This window comes from Pantherophis guttatus, chromosome 5 (genome assembly GCF_059756535.1).
Source record: "Pantherophis guttatus breed Tessera chromosome 5, ASM5975653v1, whole genome shotgun sequence".
NCBI lineage: Eukaryota > Metazoa > Chordata > Lepidosauria > Squamata > Colubridae > Pantherophis > Pantherophis guttatus.
In genome coordinates, this window is record NC_142067.1 from 68,257,670 (window position 1) to 68,278,012 (window position 20,343).

The 20,343-nt window shown below is 42.7% G+C and overlaps 1 protein-coding gene across 7 annotated transcripts in view; it reads left to right on the top strand.

Moving 5' to 3' along the window:
* The window catches only part of DMD (dystrophin), a 2,041,544-nt gene that overhangs the window by 1,962,785 nt on the left and 58,416 nt on the right, over positions 1 to 20,343 (top strand). For all 7 annotated transcript variants that reach the window (XM_087871305.1, XM_087871306.1, XM_087871307.1 and 4 more), the window contains 2 exons: positions 13,354 to 13,520; positions 14,971 to 15,082. In XM_087871305.1, coding sequence (XP_087727431.1) covers positions 13,354 to 13,520; positions 14,971 to 15,082 — 279 coding nt within the window. The remainder of the gene's footprint in view (positions 1 to 13,353; positions 13,521 to 14,970; positions 15,083 to 20,343) is intronic.

The window sequence follows — 20,343 nt, forward strand, 5'->3', positions numbered from 1 at the left end:
GCTGCATACCAAAGCTAGAAGAAATGACCTTGGAGAGATAAGCAAAGCACAGGCTGTAGTTGCAAAGCAGCAATAAAAAATTCTCCCTTGACCCCTCCCCTCATTTTTATGGCAGCAACTAGCAGGCTGCCTGACATTCGGCTCCATGTAACAGAGGCTTTAGCAACACATATAAAATTAATACAAGTAAAACAAACAACATATCTCAACAAGGACAGTGATTCATTCAGGGTTTGTTGGGGTATTTTCTATGAAAGATCTGGAGGAGTTTAGTGCCCGGATATGTTTGGCATCCACCCATTCGGACAGTGTTTCCAGGCAATGAGGTATTTGACCTTCACTCTATGTTTCCTGGACTACAGAATTTCTTTAATTTCAAAATACTGCTCTCCTTTGATTAGAGTGGGCACAAGAGGGGTGTTAAGGTGCAGGGTGAAGGGGTGACACAGTTTCATGTTTCAATAAACTGGAGTGAAACGCAGGATGAATATGTTTAAGATTCTTGGGCAACTCCAGTTGTACAGTGACTGGGTTAATTACTTTAACAATTGGGAATGGCCCCATATATTTAGATTCCAGGTTTTTTTTATTTTGGGGTGGACTGTAAGTACTTTGTGGAGAGGTAAACCTACTTTAAAATCTTTTGGCTTCACATGTTTGTGTCAGCTTGTTTCTATGTGCCTGATGTGCCTCCTCCAGTGCCTTACGGGCTATTGGCTAAGTGTTCTGCAGTTGTGCTATCCACTCCACTAAGGAGGGTACGTGTGGTTTCTCTTGAGGCAACTCCTGGCATAGCTACAAAGTCTTGACTGAAGGATGCCTTAAATGGGGTGAACCCTGTGCTACTATGCACAGAATTGTTATATGCTATCTCTGCAAAAGGCCAATTGTCTTGTTGGTAATTAATGTAGCACCTGAGGTATTGTTCCATGACTGAGTTGGTTCTCTCACATGCCCCGTTAGTTTGGGGGGGGTGACGGGAGGAGCTCAAGCCCTGGGCAGTTCCCAGCAGCTTCAAAAATTCCTGCCAAAACTGTAATGTAAATTGCACTCCTCTATCTGAAATAGTGCGCTCAGGCATACTGTGCAACCTATACATTTGTTGTACGAAAAGTTCAGCTAGTATCTTTGCGGAAGGAATCTTGGGGCAGGGAACAAAGTGCATTTGTTTTTTTTAAAAAAGATTAGTAACAAGCGAAAGAACAGTGTTCCTCCCATTTTCAGGCAATTCCATAATAAAGTCCATAGATACTTCTTTCCATAGTACCTGGGGGCTGGCCACAGTCTGTAAAGGCCCTGTGGACTTCCCCGGTGGTCTCTTCACCGCTGCACAAATTGGACAGCTGACTACATAGCTTTCAATGTCTTTCTTCAAAGAAGGCTGCCAGAACTGCCCCTTAACCAAGTGCAGGATATTCACAAATCCAAAATGTTCTGCTGACTTAGAATCATGAGCACCTTTTAAAACGGTGCTCCTCAAGCTTGAGGGCACATATAATTTGGCTCCGACCCAAACCCGTCCTTGTGCATGGTGCAGTCATTTTTATGAGTAGTAAGCCATTTATCAACCTTTAGTGCTTCTTTAAGCTTCTCACACAGTTCATTTGGAATCTCAGGCTCCTTCTTCCCCTGAGCTCTAGTGGTTATTAGGGGCTGCTAGCTGCTTTAAGGGAATAACAAGTTGGACCACTTCAGCTTTAATACTGTTATATTAGGGCAACTTAGACAAAGCACCTGCCATAAATTTGCTGTTCCTGGTCATTAAGCTTTTTTTTATTTCTTCTTTTGAAACTGCTATTTTAAGCATCCTGACTAACCCATACATTTTTTTTTACTGCACTAACAGAAAAAGATGAAATAAAAATGTCCCAAAACTTTCTTTGAAATGTATCTTGTTGAGAGTTCTGAGAACAGAAGCCTTGTTCTGTCAACAAGCATGTACTGTATTCACAACACTGGTTTTTGTAATATTCTCTTCAGTGGCAGAAAAGTAACTTTGTTATTCAAAGGAATTAGGTATTTTTAGGACAAACTTTTAATGTTGAAGTTATTTTTCTCTTTACAAGATTGAAGATAAGTCTCTCCACTCCATATGCTGGATGTTACAAATATTGAAAAAGAAAGTCAAAGGATTCATATATAGTATAAAATTAGATTGTTTATATACTCCTGTTATTGACCCCAAAGCTGAACAGTTCAGACTGGAAAAAAAACAGAGAAACTAAAATGTGCATAAGATTTTACACAAATTGCCATTGCGCTTCATATGTATTGCACTCTCAAATAAATACTCTTCAAATCTGTTTGAGTTCTTCAAAGGTGAAATAGACATTTTGATAAGACTTATTTTTATTATCAGATTTTAGAATATAAGGAAAAATATTGGATTGTTATATAACTTTGTTGGGGAGTAACCATATTTTCTCTATCACAATTGCAAAGTAATATGTCAGTAAAGTGGTAGGAACACCTTCAGTTCCCTTTTGAATATATAAAGCCCTGAGCTAATGATTGTGTGGATTTAGAGATTTTTAAAAGATTATATAATAGGATCTCAGAGACAATCAGCAACTATTTTTTCTGTATTGTTTGATATTGAAAAGCTTTTGTTAATATGGATTTAAATCTTCTTATAATATACTTGATTATTTTTATGAGGTAGAGATTGTACATCATTAACAAAGAATGGTTAAGATCATAACTGCCCAGAGTATTAGCAATTAGTGATATTGAAATTCTGAGGAGAACTGGTAGGCTGACCTTTGTTGGATCTGATTAATTGATGGCTAGCTAGTCATCTGTTTAGGATGTTTTACTTGGGATTCCTGCACTGAGCCCTTTCCAACAAGATGGCCTTTTGAAACTTTATGATTCATAAAAGAGCCTGCTGAAATTTGAATAAAAGAATAGCAATTTTATTCACCTAGAAGATTGTCTTATAAATTAAAAATAATAATAATAATAATAATAATAATAATAATTTTATTTCTATACCGCCCTTCTCCCGAAGGACTCAGGGCGGTGTACAGCCTATTTAAAAACACAAAAAAACACGACAACAATTTAAAATTTAAAATCATTAAATAATTAGGCTCCAATTAAAATCCCAGAAATTTAAAATACCCCAATTTAAAACGTTATGTTAGTAACCCTGCCTGGCGGAACAACAGGGTCTTCAGAGCGCAGCGAAACACCCGGAGGTCGGAAATCTTTCGTATTTCGGGGGGCAGTTCATTCCACAGGGCTGGAGCTCCCACAGAGAAGGCCCTCCCCCTGGGTGTCGCCAGCCGACATAACTTGGCTGATGGCACCCGGAGGAGACCCTCTCTGTGGGAGCGGACTGGTCGGTGGGAGGCTATTGGTGGCAGAAGTCGGTCCCGAAGGTACCCGGGTCCTATGCCATGGAGCGCTTTAAAGGTGGTAACCAACACCTTGAATCGCACCCGGAAGACCACTGGGAGCCAGTGCAGCTCGCGCAGGAGGGGTGTCACGTGGGCGCAACGGGTTGCACCCATAACCACCCGCGCGGCCGCATTCTGGACCAGTTGGAGCCTCCGAGTGCTCTTCAAGGGGAGCCCCATGTAGAGAGCATTACAATAGTCCAACCGGGAGGTGACAAGGGCGTGAGTGACCGTGCGCAAGGCGTCCCGGTCCAGAAAGGGCTGCAACTGCAGATGGGCAAATTTGTCAGCCTCCGCTTTTACTGCTTTGGCTGCCATAAGAACCGGGAGGGGGGAGAGCTAGGGGGGCCTGGGGGGGGGGGAAGCGTGCTGGAGGAAGAACAAAACTTTGGAAGAAACGAAACAATCTTTGAAGTTGCTATCGGGTCAACCATCGTGGCATTCCTGATTGATGACGCTGCCAGACGTGCTTCCACCTGACTCTGGGAGACCTTTGGATTGGATGATTTATGATGGACAGTGGGAGGGGATGCTTTCTATATGCACTTTTCGTGCCTATTGTTTTTAATTTCAGCTTATCCTTGGTTGCGTTCACTTCATTTCTAGTAAAAGTACCTTTCTCTATAAAACATGGAGTTTGGGTCATTCTTTCCTGGACTTTGAAGGAAGCACACCTGACATTAAGCTGAAATTACATCTCCAGCCATCCCGGATAAACACCGAGGGGGCTGACTCCAAATTATGTTGGACCAGGAGAGTGAAGAAGACCAAATAGGAGCATCTGGTTCTATGATAACTTCACTTCAAGCAGAGAAAGAGGCTGCAGAATGGATGGAAACACTCCGGCTGAGAGAGGAGCCTGAGGAAGCTAGATGGTCGAGAGGAGTAGGAAGATTGCCGGACCTGGGGAGGACCCCCCAGGGAGTAACCAGCTCCAGACCCTGTAAGAGAGAGGCAGTGTGGCTGCAAGAGCAAAAGGAAAGCCTCATGATGGCGCAAGCATTACAACTCCTCCATGATGTTGAAGAAAGCCGGAAAAGCCGTGAGTCTTATGGGTTCCCTGTGGAGAAGGGAGGAGACTGCCCCAGGGGGGATCCAGAAGAGACAGCCTGTGGGGGAGAAGAAGAGGAAGCTGGGGAAGTAACATCTCAGGCTTCTGGAGCTCAAGTAGGGGATGCAGCAGCCCAGGGACCCCCAGCCTTGCAGGCCCCGCCCTGCAGGCGTAAAAAATCAAAAATCCTCCCCCTAACCGGAAAATATGATGGGAATCCGAAGACATTGGGGCTTTTCTTGACCCAAGTGTGGAACCACATGCAGGACTGTGGGGAGGACTACTTATCAGATGCTGCTCGAATGAGATGTGTCACGAACGTCCTAGAGGGAGTAGCCGCTGAATGGATAGTGGTCCTCCACAATAATAACTCCCCCTTGCTGAGGAACTACCACCAGTTCATGGGGGCTCTTAGGAGGCGGTTTGAAGACCACCTAGCTGAACAGAAGGCAAGACTCAGAATGAAGGGCATCCAGCAGGGCCGGAGATCAGTGGCAGAATACACCCAAGAATTTCATGAGCTGGCACCCTATATGACAGGGTGGTCAGAAGCGTCTCTACTGGAGAGTTTCAAAGATGGGCTGAATGAAGAAATATACAAGGGCTGTAGAGGGTGGGGGGTCCTCAAAAACTTGCAGAGTTGGTACATAGTAGCTGAGGATGTGGAGATCGAGCTGGCCCGAAGCCGACTCCAAGCAGGCCGTGCAGGAGACCCGTCATCCTCCTTCTACTGCAAAGGAGCGCCAAGGGCGGCCGCGGGGAGAGTGGAAGTCAAACCCAAATCGAAGCCTTTCACCTGCTACAAATGTGGAAAGGAAGGCCATTGGACTGCAGAATGTTTCTCCAAGCCAGTGCCAAAATCTACCAGCTCAGGGCCCAAGAAGGCCGACAAAGCGCCCGCAAAAGGCTGCGACACCACCCTGAAAGGAGAAGTCGTTGAGTTCGCTCCCTGAAACCAGGGTGAGTTGGGAACTCCGACCACAGCAGACGACAGCAGATGGACTCCGACTCCGATGATCTGGACTAACATCTCTTCTGCAGAGGGACCGAATGTCAGCCTCCGCTTTTACTGCTTTTGCTGCCATAAGAACCGGGAGGGGGGAGAGCTAGAGGGGCCTGGGGGGGAAGCGTGCTAGAGGAAGAACAAAACTTTGGAATAAACGAAACTGAATCTTTGAAGTTGCTATCGGGTCAAACTGCTAGAACTTTAAATTTTAAACTAGACATTTCCCCCTAAATCTTGAAATTTTAAAGGATCTGTTAGAATATCAAATTTCTAAATTGGACATTTTTCCTTTTAAAAATCTGTGCTAAAACCTACATTTTCACCAAAAAAAATTAATCTAATCATGGAAAAAGAAACCAATTGTAAGGACTTGCCTCGCCTCTCTCCTCAAGAAAGCCAAACTCTTGAAGCAAGTAGCATTTCAAAAGGAAACTTTTATTAGGAGATAGTGATAGCAAGAAGAGTAAGACTTGATCTGAAATTCCTGCTCAGAACTGTTAGATTAAATGTTGCAAAAACCCCTCCCCTATGTCCAGTCTGAGGCGAGCCAATCCACAGGTGTAAAGTTGTTGTGAGAGCTGAGAAGGTGATAAATTGTTCTCAAGTGTCGCTTTGCCCATTCCTCCGAAGCTGAGACAAAATAGATGACCCCAGGCCTGTCCTTCCCTCTCCCTTTCCCAAGAAGATATATCAAAGTGATAGAAAGGCCAGAAACAGGAAAAGGTTGTAAAAGAGCATCCTGGCCCTCCCCGCCAGAATGACAGCGTCCTGATAGGGATCTATGGGGACCTGACACTGATGCTATTGTGATCTGCAAAGCATGTTCCATGTATACGCTTAATGCCCATAGAAGACCGAAACTATATAAGTACCAAATATAAACTAATTGAGTTACTAGAAGAAAAAGTAAAGGGTCTAGAGGAAAGTCTAATCACTCTAAAACTCAACCTACAAAATGAAAAACCCCAAACCTTGCAAGAAAAATATGCCCAAATCGAACATAATAATGATCAAAAACTTCTAAAAGAATTGAGCCCTTAGAAGAAGACAGATGGGAACATGTCACTCATAGAAAAAAACCCAAACCCTAGTACAAAACCCCTGTCCAACCCAACCCTGAGTGGCGTAGGAGGCTAATGCCTCCTACTAAGGCAGCATTTAACATCCAGCTGCCTGCAATTACTGTGAGTTCAATTCTCACCAGGTTCAAGGTCAACTCAGCCTTCCATCCTTTCTAAGGTGGGTAAAATGAGGACCCAGTTTGTGGGGGCAATAAGCTGACTTTGTATAAAATATACAAAAGTATGAAGGCTATTGCTTAACGCATTGTAAGCTGCCCTGAGTTTCCAGAGAAGGGCGGCATATAAAAATAAAAATAAATAAATAAATAAATAAATAAATAAATAAAAATGAAACCCACTCTTGAGGCAGCCCCACTGATGCTGAGCAATCAATTTCATGGATTCTCAGTAGAAGAAAACATGTTCCCTTGAGAATTGCATCTCCTATCACCAACATTCGTCTTTTTCCCCCCTAAGATTTGGGGTATTTTTCTACCTGTCACAGAAGCACTTGATGCTGTTATTTTTAAAGGGACATTTGATGATGCATATCCAGAGTCAGACATAAAGATCTCAAATGCTTATATACAAATGCAAAAAGTTTGGTGAACATACAGGGTGAACCTGAATTATTAATACATGAAGGTAAATATGATATCGATGGAATCACTGAAAGTTGGTGGGATGAAACCCATGACTGGAACATATTGATAGAAGGATACAAACTGTACAAAAAAGACCCCATAAAAGAGGAGGTGGAGTTGCACTATATGTAAAAGACCACTATATTGCTACAGAAATGCACGAAACCAAAGACAAAAACCTCCTAGAATGCATATGGATAAATATAAAAGAAAAAAACAACAACAAACAGATTGCCGTAGGTGTATACTACAGGCCACCCAATCAAGCAGAAAAAATACTGTGGATGTACTTTTTCTAACCAATTAACAAATCCTAAAACGGAAAACAACTCAGGAAGCTTGGGAAACTCTGAAAAACATGATCATAAAACCCCAGTCCATCACAATACCACTGAAAAAGAAAAAGACGAAATCCAAGAAGAAACCAGTGTGGCTGCACAAATACCTCTCTGACAAATTGAAAGAAAAAAGGACAAATACAAAAAATGGAAAGAGGGATACATAACTAAGGCAGAATACCAGCAGATAGCCAGAATGTGCAAAGACAAAGTCAGGAAAGCAAAGGATCAGAACAAACAAAGACTTGCAACAGAAGTCAAAGATTATAAAGTTTCTTTCAACATATAAATAAGAAAAAAAAATCAAGGAAACACTAAAGAGAGAAGACGGCAAGGAAGTAACAAGCAGCAGAGCTGCTTAACTCATTCTTTGGGTCAGTCTTCACAGAAAAATAAATTATAGCCCAACCTACCAAAAACACAAATGTAAAAGACAGACTAGAAATAAAATTTAAAATAAGCAAAAAAATGGTAAGAGAAGACCTGTCTGATCTGGATGAATGCAAATCACCGGATCTGATGGACTACATCCCAGAGTGCTAAAGGTGCTGGCAGATGTCATCTCAGAACCATTGTACCATATCTTTCAAAAATCCTGGAGCACCAGGGAAATACCAAAGGACTGTAAAAGAGCTGTTATGTGGTTCCCATCTTCAAAAAAAGGAAAAAATAGACCCAGGAAACTACACACCAATCATCCTAACATAAATACTCGGGAAGATACTGGAAAAGATAAAAAAACAGATCTGTGAACATCTAGAAACAAGTAAAGTAATAACTAGCCAACATCCCAGATGATAGGCTCAAGATCCAGATGGATCGTGACAGATCTGTCCTACAATTAATTTTTTCTTAGCCACCCCTGCCCCTGTCCTTTTGGCTTCTGGGGGGTTTTCTCATGGAATTTTTTGATCAGCCTGTCTGCTCTTATGTTTTGACTCTTCAATCAAGTGGCTTCTGAAAGATGGTATCCTTTCCATTGTACTAAATACTGTAACCTCCCCATGCACAGTCTAGAATCCAGGATTCTTTTTACTTTGTAATGGGTCTCTCCCTGCACTGCGATGGGACCTGGGGCTTCCTGAGCTACTGGCCACAGCTCCGAACCAATTACTGGCTTCAATAGATTACTGTGGAAAGCCAAATATATTTCTCCCAACAGGCATGGAAATTTCAACTCCACCATGACTGGATTAATTATTTTTATGATGGGAAAAGGTTCTATAAATTTAGGACCCAGTTTCTACATGGCAGTTTTAGTTTCAGGTAATTGGTGGAGAGGTAAACTTTCTCTCCTATGTGAAATGGCTTCTGAGGGGATCACCTTTTGTCTGCCTGCTCTTTTTGTGTCACAGTGGCTTTGGCAGTGCCCGTTTCACATTCCTCCAAGCATCCTGCAGGGAGTCTATCCATTCAGTCAGGCTTATTGAGGAATGGGGCTCCCGAGGGAAATCAGGCATTGGGATAAAATCTGCCCCTGTGGCTACCTTGAAATGTGTGAAGCCCGTGCTACTATGTACAGCATTATATGCCACCTCAGTGAAAGGTAGCAGATCAGCCCAATTGATTTGTTGGTAATTTACATAACACCTCAAGTACTGCTCTATCATTGCATTCATACGTTCCACCACCCCATTAGTACTCGGATGAAAAGTGAGCTAAGCCCCGGGACTCCCCAATTGACTATATGAACTCCCTCCAAAATTTATTTATTTTTATTTTTATTTATTTTATTAGTCATATTTCTATGCCGCCCACTCTCCGAGGACTCTGGGCGGCTTACACCAAAGACAGTGTACTAAATAGCATATTGCCCCCAACAATCTGGGTCCCCCACCTCGGAAGGATGGAAGGCTGAGTCAACCTTGAGCCGGTGAGATTTGATCTGCTGATCTGCTGAACTAGCAGTCAGCTAAAGTAGCTGCAGTTCTGCACTCTAACCACTGTGCCACCTCAGCTCATTTAGCCATAGACTGGGACACACACACACACACACACACACACACACACACACACACACACCCATCAGAGATGATCCTCTTTGGAACTCCATTCAGTTGGTAAATGTACTTCAGGAACAGCTTAGCCAGTTAAGAGGAGGCCAGAGCAGGCAATGAAGTGGGCCTGTTTGGAAAAAAGATCAATCACTGTCCAAATTACGATGTTTCCTCCACTTTCTGGGAGTTCCACAATAAAGTCCATTGCTATTTCCTGCCAGGGTTGTGACAGTTCGGCCACTTGCTGTAACAGTCCTGGGGTTTCCCAGGTCTTTTTTTCATCACTGTGTATGTGGCATAGCTTTTTACATAGCTTTCATTGTCCTTTTTCATTGCTGACCACCAAAATTGTCTTTGCACCAGATGCCATGTTTTTAGGAATCGAAAGTGGCCGACTTGCTTGGAGTCATGGCTTCTTTGCAGAAATTGGACCCAGAGGGTGCTGGGAATGTACAATTTTGGACCTTTCCATGCCAATCCGTCTCAGGAGGTCAGGAGTTGTTGGTTGTCCCTGAACCAGGGGTTGGTTTGCAGCTCAGCTTTGAGCTTTTGAGTTAGCTCTTCCCCCGATTCGCTTGATTGCCTTCTAGTCCGTTGCCTCATAGTGACTTGTGCTGCCTTCTGGGGGATAGGAATGATGGCATTGACCACGCTTACTCTTGTATTGGGATATTTGGGACAAGGCATCTGCTAGGAGGTTTTTCCCTCCTGGGATGTATTTCAGCATGAAGTTGAATCGGTTAAAATGCTGCACCCATTGAACTTGTTTGGGAGAGAGCTTCCGAGGGGACCTAAAGGCCTTCAGATTTTTGTGATCAGTCCATACTTCAAACAGCACTATGCTCCCTTCTAGGAAATGCCGCTAGGTTAATAATGCCCAACGGACCATGAAAACCTCTTTCTCCCACACCACTCACCTTTGTTCAGTGTGGGTGAGTTTTCTGGAGGTGTAGGCGCATGGTTGGAGGTTCCCCTCCTTGTTCTTCTGGAGGAGGACTCCCCTATGGCTACATTGCTGATACTTGCCTGAATAACGAATGCTTCCTCAGGGTTTATGTGCTTTAGGACTGGTTCCTCCGTGAATAGACATTTGAGTTTCTCAAATGCTCCCTGGCACTCCACGGTCCACTTTAGTGTCCGGCTGGGTTGCAGTTTGGCCCTCCCTTTCCCTGTTTTTAGCAGTTTGGTGATGGGAAGGACTGTTTTGGCAAAAAAGGGGATGAACCGCTGGTAGAAGTTTGCGAACCCAAAAAAGCTCTGCAGTTGCTTGAGGGTTCAAGGGTGTTGCCATTCCAGGATGGCTTTTACTTTTCCTGAGTCCATTTCTACCCCCTCGTTCGACACTTGATAGCCTAGGTAGTTGAGATGGGTCTTATGGAACTCGAATTTGGATAGCTTGGCATATAGGTTTGCAGCCAAGAGTTTCTTTAGTACCTGGCTGACTAATTTTATGTACTCCTCCATTGTTTCAGTGAAGATGAGAATGTCATCTAAGTACACTAGGACCCTTTGTACAAATACTCATGCAACACTTCATTTATGAATTGCATGAAGACCGCAGGGGCCCCTTGGAGCCCAAATGGCATTACTTTGAATTGGAAGCTGCCCAGTGGGCAGTTAAAAGCAGTCTTCCACTTATCCCCCTCTTTGATTCTCACCCTGTAATATGCCTCCCTTGGGTCTAGCTTGGTGAAGATCTTCCCTTTTGCTACGTGGGCCAGCATGTCTTTCATTAGGGGTAGTGAGTACATGTTTTCCACACACGTGCCATTTATTTCCCTAAAGTCCGCACAAAGTCTCATCGTCCCATTTTTCTCTCTCTCTGAATTTTGCTGGCTTGATGAAGCCTCTGGCTAGGTTTTTGTCAATGTACTCCCTTAGGTCCTTCATTTCCTTTGGGGTCATGGAGTAAATTTTTGGTTTAGAGAGCTTTGTGCCTGGTAGGATCTCAATAGTACAGTTGGTGGGGTGTGGTGGGGGTAGCACATCACATTCTTTCTTATTGAACTAGGTCTCAGAATTATTTGAGGATTAGCTGGGTTCCTGGTTGTTGCTCTAAAGTGGCTTTAAGGAGCTTGTTTCCTTCAGGTTCTGCCCAGTGCTGGACAGCTCCTCCCTTCTGGCTGCCTTGAGGAGGGAGAAGGCCTCTTCCTAGCCTTATTTTTCTCTCTCCCCCTTCCCACCAGATCATTGGGACCCTGGAATCACTGCCTCATCGTCACTGTCATAGGGGGCAGGCTGATGGTCCCTCTATGCTAGAGTTCCCTTTGGGACTATTACAAATCAGATGATCTCCCAATGTTGGCCTATCTCTAGCTGCACCAGCTCAGTGAGGTGCATTGCAGGGGAACCTCCTATGAGTGATTCATTGACTTGCTCGAACTTCATGGCTCGGAGCAGTCTCTTCGCTCTGATCCCTAGCTTCCGGACTGTCAGTAGGCTAATTAGGCACCTTGTGCAGCCTGAGTCTATTAGGGCATCCACCTCTGCCTGGATTCCTGACTTTGGCACCACTTTTTTGCGGGGATGGCAAAGGGGCGGATGGCTTCACTGACCATTGGGTCGTTTTCATCCTCATCATCACTGTCATGGGGGCAGGCTGCTGGTCCCTTTGGGTCAGAGTTCCCTCTCCCCCACTTGAAGTGGGGGAGACCTCGATGGCCTGGTGTATCAAACTCCACTTCTCCAAACCCTTCTGTGATGGCTATTTTGGCTTAGACAATGCAGCCAAGGTCACTTTTGGCTGGGGTGTTGGTGCCAGGCACTCAGCGGCTTGATGACCTTGCATGGACCCCACGGTCTAGGTAACCAACCGGGCCCTGGATAATAAAGCCTCAGCAGATACCTGTGCCATCCAGGAGGAGTCTGAGATTGCCTCATTGAACCTGCTGCTGGTTGCTGTCTTGTGGGGGCTCTTCCTTCGGCTTGGATTTGCTGCCCCAGCTGGTTGGGGAGGTGGGCTGGCCAACTTGTGCCACCGGGGTTGGGCTCTGGCTCCAGCGGGTCAGCAGTGGCTGAGCTGGCTAAGCTGCTGTCACCACAGATGACCCGATTCAGTTCCACTGTCCATGTAGTCGAACCTCTCCCTCTGCCACTCTACCATGGTGAAGGACAGTCAGGTACTTCCATTCCCTGTGCTCATCCCACTTGGCAGTCCTCTTCGCTTTCCATTTCAGGATGAGAGTGGCCAGTGACTGAGGAGACCTTGGGAAATTCAGCAGCACTTGGCTCCCACCTCCATTCAGTAAAGGTCCTCAGTGGCTAGGGTTCCTCCCACATCACTGGCTTATCAGTCCTTCCCACGCAGACCACCAGTGACCACCATCTCACCAGAGTGACTTGCCTGTGGCGTAACCCCAGCCGGGGCAGTCTTCTCCATCTCCAATCATCGCTGAGTCTTTTCCACCCTCCAGTGTTGTTGGAAGGACAGTTGGGGCTCAGGAGATTTCGTTTAATGTCAAGGCTCTGACTAATGAACTCAAGCAAATCAGAACTCTGAGACTTGGCTCCTTCTCAAAGGTCTTCTTTAATGAGTACATCATATCAGCACAGCTTCAATGGAAAACCAAATCTAAATCTTTGCCGCGGTTACAGTATAATTAAACTAGGAAATAACTCCATCCCCAAGTGTCACAGGTCATATTGGCCAATTGGGTTAATTGGCCGGTTCTTCAGGCACTCCTTCCCCAACCTTATCTGTTGCCAGTAGAGATGATCTTGGTTCTGATGAGAAAGCTCTTTGTTGTGTCTAGTAATGCATTCCAATCTCCTTCCCTCTGTGTGGCAACTGAGGAACAGAAAGATGGCTGCTGCTAAGTTTGGTTCAAAGTTGACAGCATCACTTTTCTCTCGCAGGCAAATAACAAACCTGAAATAGAAGCGGCTCTTTTTCTGGATTGGATGAGACTTGAACCACAATCAATGGTATGGCTTCCGGTTTTACATAGAGTGGCAGCTGCTGAAACTGCCAAACATCAGGCCAAGTGCAACATCTGTAAAGAATGTCCAATTATTGGATTCAGGTAAAATGCTGAATTAATTAACGGTTTCATACCACTGGAACTATAATGATATGTTATTCAGTATAGAAGCGTACAATATAAGTTCAATAAACAGTGGTAGCATAGAACATCTCTGTAAAGAACAGATTGGTTTTTTATCAGATATATTTCTCTTTCTTAAGTGAACTAATGCAGGAAACATTCTGCAAATTTCTTCCACATTGAACATCTCAATTTTGTCTTTTTTCAAATTAAATATTCAGAAATTAATCAAATGAGTTTTATGAAAAAGTAAATTCCTTCTTCATTTTGAAATTGTGTTTGGACACATAAAAATATATGCAGGTAGTCCTCAACTTACAACCATAATATTGAGTCCAAAATTTCTGTTGCTAAATAAGATAGTTATGTGAGTTTTGCCCCATTTTATGACCTTTTTTGCCATAGTTAAGTGACTCGCTGCAGATGTTAAATTAGTAAAACTGTTGTTAAATAAATCGGGCTTCTGTGCTTTCGAGAAGGTCTCAATGAGCCCAGGATATGGCAACCATCATAAATATGAGTCAGTTGCCAAGCGGCTGAATTTTGATCACATGACCATAGGGATCTGCAACAATCATAAGTGTGAAAAACTCTCGTAAGTCACTTTTTTCAGTGCGGTTGTAACTTTGAACAGTCCCTAAATGAATAGTTGTAAGTCAAGGACTACCTCTATGCACAATTAAGATACTTTTGAATAGTAACAGTACAAATTTTTAGCTCTTTTTAGGTTTTTAGCTTTTTAAGTGTAAATTGGGTTTAAATTGGATTGTTTTAAATTGTGGGCCAAAGCTGTATAATTCTTTTAATTGATTTTAAATTTTGTATTGGTATGTTTTTTATCCTTGTCTGTGCACCGCCCTGAGTCCAATAGGAGAAAGGCGGTATATAAATTGAATTGAATGAATAAATAGAATAAATGATACTGGCTCCGTTATTTTGAATGATGCCCAATTTATTACCAGGTGAGGGATTGTAGAATAGATACAATAGGATCTCATAAGAGTGCATCCAGTAAAATTTTTGATTCTGATTTTGAAATCAGCTGCAACTTCTGACTTTTTTAAAGCTACAGTTTTAATCATTTTGATTATTTCAGTGCACTGAATCCCTCTAACACTGAAATCCTGCTATGACAAACAGCATGTCTGATTAGTTGATAACCAATCTATTGCTGCTTTTGGGCAACCCAAGTTCTTTGATATTTGAATGAAATATATGTTTATGGGCTATGCACAATTTAAAAAACAAAAATGGTTTTAAGAGTTTTCAGAGTTATTTTTCCAGTGTTCTCAGTTTTTGTAAATGGATCTCTTATAGTTAATTTTTTGCTGCTGATTAAAATATGAAGCTCTAATATATTCTTCAGACTTACACCGAAACACAGTTTACTCTTAAATTTGTAAATTGCATCTTTTTCCTTCTCTTTCAGATACAGAAGCTTAAAGCACTTTAACTACGATGTCTGCCAAAGCTGCTTCTTTTCTGGCCGAGTTGCAAAAGGTCATAAGATGCACTACCCAATGGTGGAATATTGTACACCAGTAAGTAATGATCACAGTGATTGTAATATAAATCGCTGAATGAAGCACAGTATTTGTATTTGTGTAGATAAATCAGTAAGATTGAATAAGGAATTGTTGAGGAAAAGTGAACAATCTATGCATATTTGGATGGAAAGCATTCTGTCTTTTGTACAATCAAAATGGAAGTCATAATAGTTCATTGTTCATGTGTTACTTTTCATATACCATATATTGTTCGAAATTATATACTGGTAAAGTTAAGATTCATTGCTAAAATTGATTTTGGGTATTGTTCCTTAAGATCTGAATATTTCCAAAATATATGTTTGCACCATAAAAGAATCCTCATCGTATTATGACAAAATTACTATCTAATTCTGCATGCAATTGTTATAATTAATCCATCATATAATGGTTGTAATAATTGGTTGAATATGCTGGTTTTAGAAGAGATATCATTGTTTAGAATGATTTCAGTGTTTGATATGTATGTCAAACATTGACAACATCCAGCCTGGATTCTGTATTTTAAAAAATGGCTTATGGTCATAAACTGTTTGAAAGCTCATAATTTAAGACATTCTTCAGATGAAAAGAAGAAATTAATTTTTTTAAAAAACATTCCAGTTTATACAGATACACCACAAAGGATGTACCTTATCTTATTAACTTTAGCTATAATCTTTCAAATACAGCCTAAAAATAAAAATAAGTAGAATGGGACAAGGGATGTATCCTTTTATGTTGTCTTCTCCAGTGAAACTTACATAATAATTTCTGTTAAGTATAACCAAAAGAGGACATGAAATAGACATGTTTGAACAAGTATTCATTCTTACAATCTGGCAGAGAAAATTGTTAATTCTAATGTTAATGTGCAGTTCCACTTTCTTCCATTCTGTAATTAGATGTTATTTCTACTTGCCTAGTAAGAAAAGATGGTATTAAAAATCAATATGAGCTATAAATGGCATTTGTTCTGCGTGTGTGTGTGTGTGTGAAAATAAGAACAATGTGGCATATTGGTTAAGTTACTAATCTCGGAGCAGGCAGACCCCGATTCTAGCCCTTTCTTAAGTGCATGTTTTCTGAAATTTGGTATTGTTGGCTAATTTAGAATTTGCAGGATGGATACCAAAGCAGAAGGACATTAAAAGAACTGCTAGGACTGAAACAAGAAAATCATGTTCATGTAAACTGTCCCTGTTAATTATTTATAACACAAGGAGCCCGTCCTCCACCTGCCATGGTGAGCCTGCCTGGATTTTCATTTAGCAAGTTTTCCAGCCTTGCCACTTCTCTTCTCTGAGCCGCTGGCTACCCCATCCAGCGCCTTGCTAGCCACGCAGCCGCCAGCCACTAGCGAGGTGCTTGGATGGGGATAGGCTGCGGTCAGTGGCCGCGTGGCTAGCAAGGCTCTTGGATCAGGTAGCCAGCCACTGGCGGCCATTGGTTACCCCATCCAAGCATCTTGGCCTGCCGCTGACCCAGCAGGACTGTCCTGTGGCCGCCTCCCACCCGTGCGGCGCCAGCCTATCCTACCCCATCCAGTCACTGGGGGAGCCGCACAACTTTTCTCCGCCCCGGAATACTGGCTGCCCAGGCTGCAGCCGATGCTCTGCATCGTAATGGGCTCCAGGAGGAGGAGGGGCGCCGTCTGCCCCATTGCAAAGCTCAGTAAGAGCAACCAGAGCCGGCTGCAGGCGCAGCCGGGCGGGCGCATGCGCAGTGGGCAAAGGCTTAAGGTGCCACCTCCAGGCCGAGGGGCGACCCGATCGTGCGGTAGGTGCACAGCCACCGCCACCTGGACGGGACAGGAGAAAGTGAGATGGAGAGAAAGAAAGATGAAGGAGAGAAAGGAGGGTGTGAGAAAGAAAGATGGAAAGAAAGAGAGGAAGGAGAGAAAGAGAGGAAGGGAGAAAGAGATGAGAGAGATGAAAGAGACACACAGAGATACCTGTTTAAAAGAAGATATTGGGAGCCACAAAACTTGGATTGGAGTAAGTGATATGGAGTTGGCAATGCACACCCAGGTTTAAGGTTGTGTTTAAGTGTTTACATGTGTTTAAGGTTGAGTATTTAAAGTTGCAGACCCCTGACCTACCCCACCCAATCGCTTCACCCTGCAGCCAGCCCTGTAGGCCTGCGCCCGCCTCCTACCTGGGCAGCAGCAGCCTACCTACCTCGGTTGTATCACCTTGCCCTGCAGCCGGCCCGAACGCCCGCCTTGGACTGCCTCCGACTGCTCCAGCAGGTCATTTTTATTTAATTAATTTAATTAAGAATGCTGCAATGGGCATAAATGATGACCGGTCAAGAGTGCGAGGACCTGTCAGAAATCACTTTTTTCAGCCCTCTGGGTAATCCCTATGTGCATATGGACTACTCAGAGGGCTGAAAAAGTTATTTTTGACCGGTCCTCGCACTTTTGACCGGTCCTCGCACTTATGATTTTCCTCACTTTTTACGCTTTACACCCTATCTTTTCACCGTGGTGAAGAGAAGTAGTTGTGAAATCTACACAACTGAGTGACAGTCTTGTTAAGAATGATGCAACGGCATAAATGTGAGGATGGTCATAAGTGTGAGAACCGGTCAAAAGTGCGAGGACCAGTTAGAAATGACTTTTTTCAGCCCTCTGAGTAGTCCCTATGCACATAGCCACGCCCACCCAGTCACATGACCGCCAACCACACCCCCCCAACTAAGCCACGCCCACAGAACCGGTTGTTAAAAAAATTGAATCCCACCACTGCTCATAATGGGTCTAGGCCAAGGGGAAAAAGAAATTGTTTGAGCCAATCGCTAAATATGTTCATCCACACTCAGACCACCACTTTCATGAGGCCTGACTCCCAACCTCAGGGTAGAATTAGAACACATTTTGGAACTTGAAAGACCAATCTTAGAAATTTGGACCTAACAAATTCTAATGGTGCAAAGTTGAAAAAGGGGCCTATTTTGGGCACAATAAAGAAGTTGTGCTTTGAATAGTTTGAGTGCTGCAAGTATATAGTGGCCACCTCTTGTCTTGTGGAATTTGAGGTTGGCAGTTCAGCTCCTCTGTTTGTTTTCAGCAATGTTTCCATCTGTTAGCAGAGTGAAGGATAATCCCCAGATATTTGAAACAGGAATTTGCTCAATCTATCCTCCAGGAATAGCTCTTGGGTCTTTTGGCAAATGCTATGGTTTTGATTTTCGGATAGTTTGAGTACTAGATGGTCTTCTCTACTGTAGTACTCCTATTGCACTAGAGCTCTTTTAAGGCCAGTAGGTGTTTTTGAAAGTAATGTTGCATCATGTGCATAAAGTAAAGCAGAGATTTGTCTTGCAGCAAGTTTGAGAAGTGAAACTTGTGTTGAGTTGATATAAAAATTAAACAGGAGTGGGACCAGTATGCATCTTCTGTACTAGACACTGATCAATGATAGCCAGCTTTTTCCAAAACCATCTTGCTCCTCTGCAAGGATATTTTCTTGTTCCAGCAAGTTTGGGATTTCTGTTGTAGGTGTCTTGTGAAGAGTTTATAGATTTTGTTGAGAAGGCTGATTGGTTTATAGCTGGTAGGATTACCCTTTTCCCCTTTTTTATATCAGGACACTGATTGCAGATCCCTGGTCTTCAGGGCTCGGTCATGGGTATGTAGATAAAGAGTGAGGCCAGAGTGTGGCCCAGAAGTTCAAGTTCTTTTTAATGATCCTTGGAGGGATAAAGTCTTCTCCTAGGGCTTTTCCTAGTCTTAGTTGAACAGCAAGATTCTTAGTCACTGTCACGGGTGTCCATATTGGCAGATTTTCTATAATTTGGTTAGATATTCACTTTTTGCAGAGGTGTCCATGCACAAAAGTGTGCTCCCAAGTTCCTGGGGGAGATGTGACAGTCCATAAATGGACCATTGCTTTGGGACTTTGGTGTGATATATCAGAATAGAGCTGAGTCTTTGGATTTGATACCTTAAATGAAAGAGTTGCTCAGTTTAGTCATCACAAAGGAACTTGAGATATTAATGAGGTGTCCAAAAGACACTGGGTCTTACTTCAACAAAAGAGAGAAATAATTACTGTATCTTATTGGGATTAGAGCTGGATGTTTGTTAGTTTGCAAAAGTAGATAGAAACAGCTACATTACCTAAGCACCCTTTTTTCCATGTGTTAGTTGAAAGAACAGGCCAGAAATCAGTCAGGTGAGTTTGCACCATAATATTCTTCTCATGCTAGATTGTGAAGTTTATGGTTCATACTCTTCATTTCATTCGGCAATGGACTGATTCTGAATGGTAAGAGAGAAAGATGTATTTCTTTCCTTCAGTTAAAAATATCTATTGTAAATCTAATAAGCATAATAAAAGTCTGTTGCACATGATAACAGTTCTTTTACTATAAAAATGAATACTTTTATTCCTACCTTTTCTTCAAGTCTGCTTTTATTATGGCATAGCAATCTTTAGTTATACATAAAGAACTATATGCTTCGCAGGTATTTTGCTTGCTTGGTTGCAGAGTTATTTGTTAGTTTACTCTCAATATGCTTATCATGTAGAAAATTACAGAATATCATGGGTTTGACATACTTGTATTTTAACATTTGATATACAGTATTGTAATCTTGCAATCACACAGTTCTGTCTTGTAGAAAAAATGGCTAAAAGCATAGAGGAAAATCTTAATATTCAACTAAATGTTTCTTCATATCCATCATGTTCAGGAATATGTTTTGCAAATTCTAAAAATATATTTGATAGTAAATTGTAAATCACCAGATTGTGAGATATTTCCAGTATGGATATATACTGTATTTTCCGGCGTATAAGACGACTGGGCGTATAAGACGACCCTCAACTTTTCCTGTTAAAATATAGGGTTTGGGCTATACTCACCGTATAAGACTACCCCTCTTCCTACACACACCAAATAAAAATTAAAAAACATCAGCTGGCTCACCCACAATGTAAAAGCAGCTGTGCTAGACCCAAAATGGCCCCTGCAACAAGTAGGAACCTCACACAGCCACAAAAAGCCCAAAAAAACAACTTTCACACTTTACACACACACAACACAACACAACACAACAGGCTCACCCACAATGTAAAAGCAGCTGTGCTAGACCCAAAATGGCCCCTGCAACAAGCAGGAACCTCACACAGCCACAAAAAGCCCAAAAAAACAACTTTCACACTTTACACACACACAACACAACACAACTGGGTCACCCACAATGTAAAAGCAGCTATGCTAGACCCAAAATGGCCCCTGTAACAAGCAGGAACCTCACACAGCCA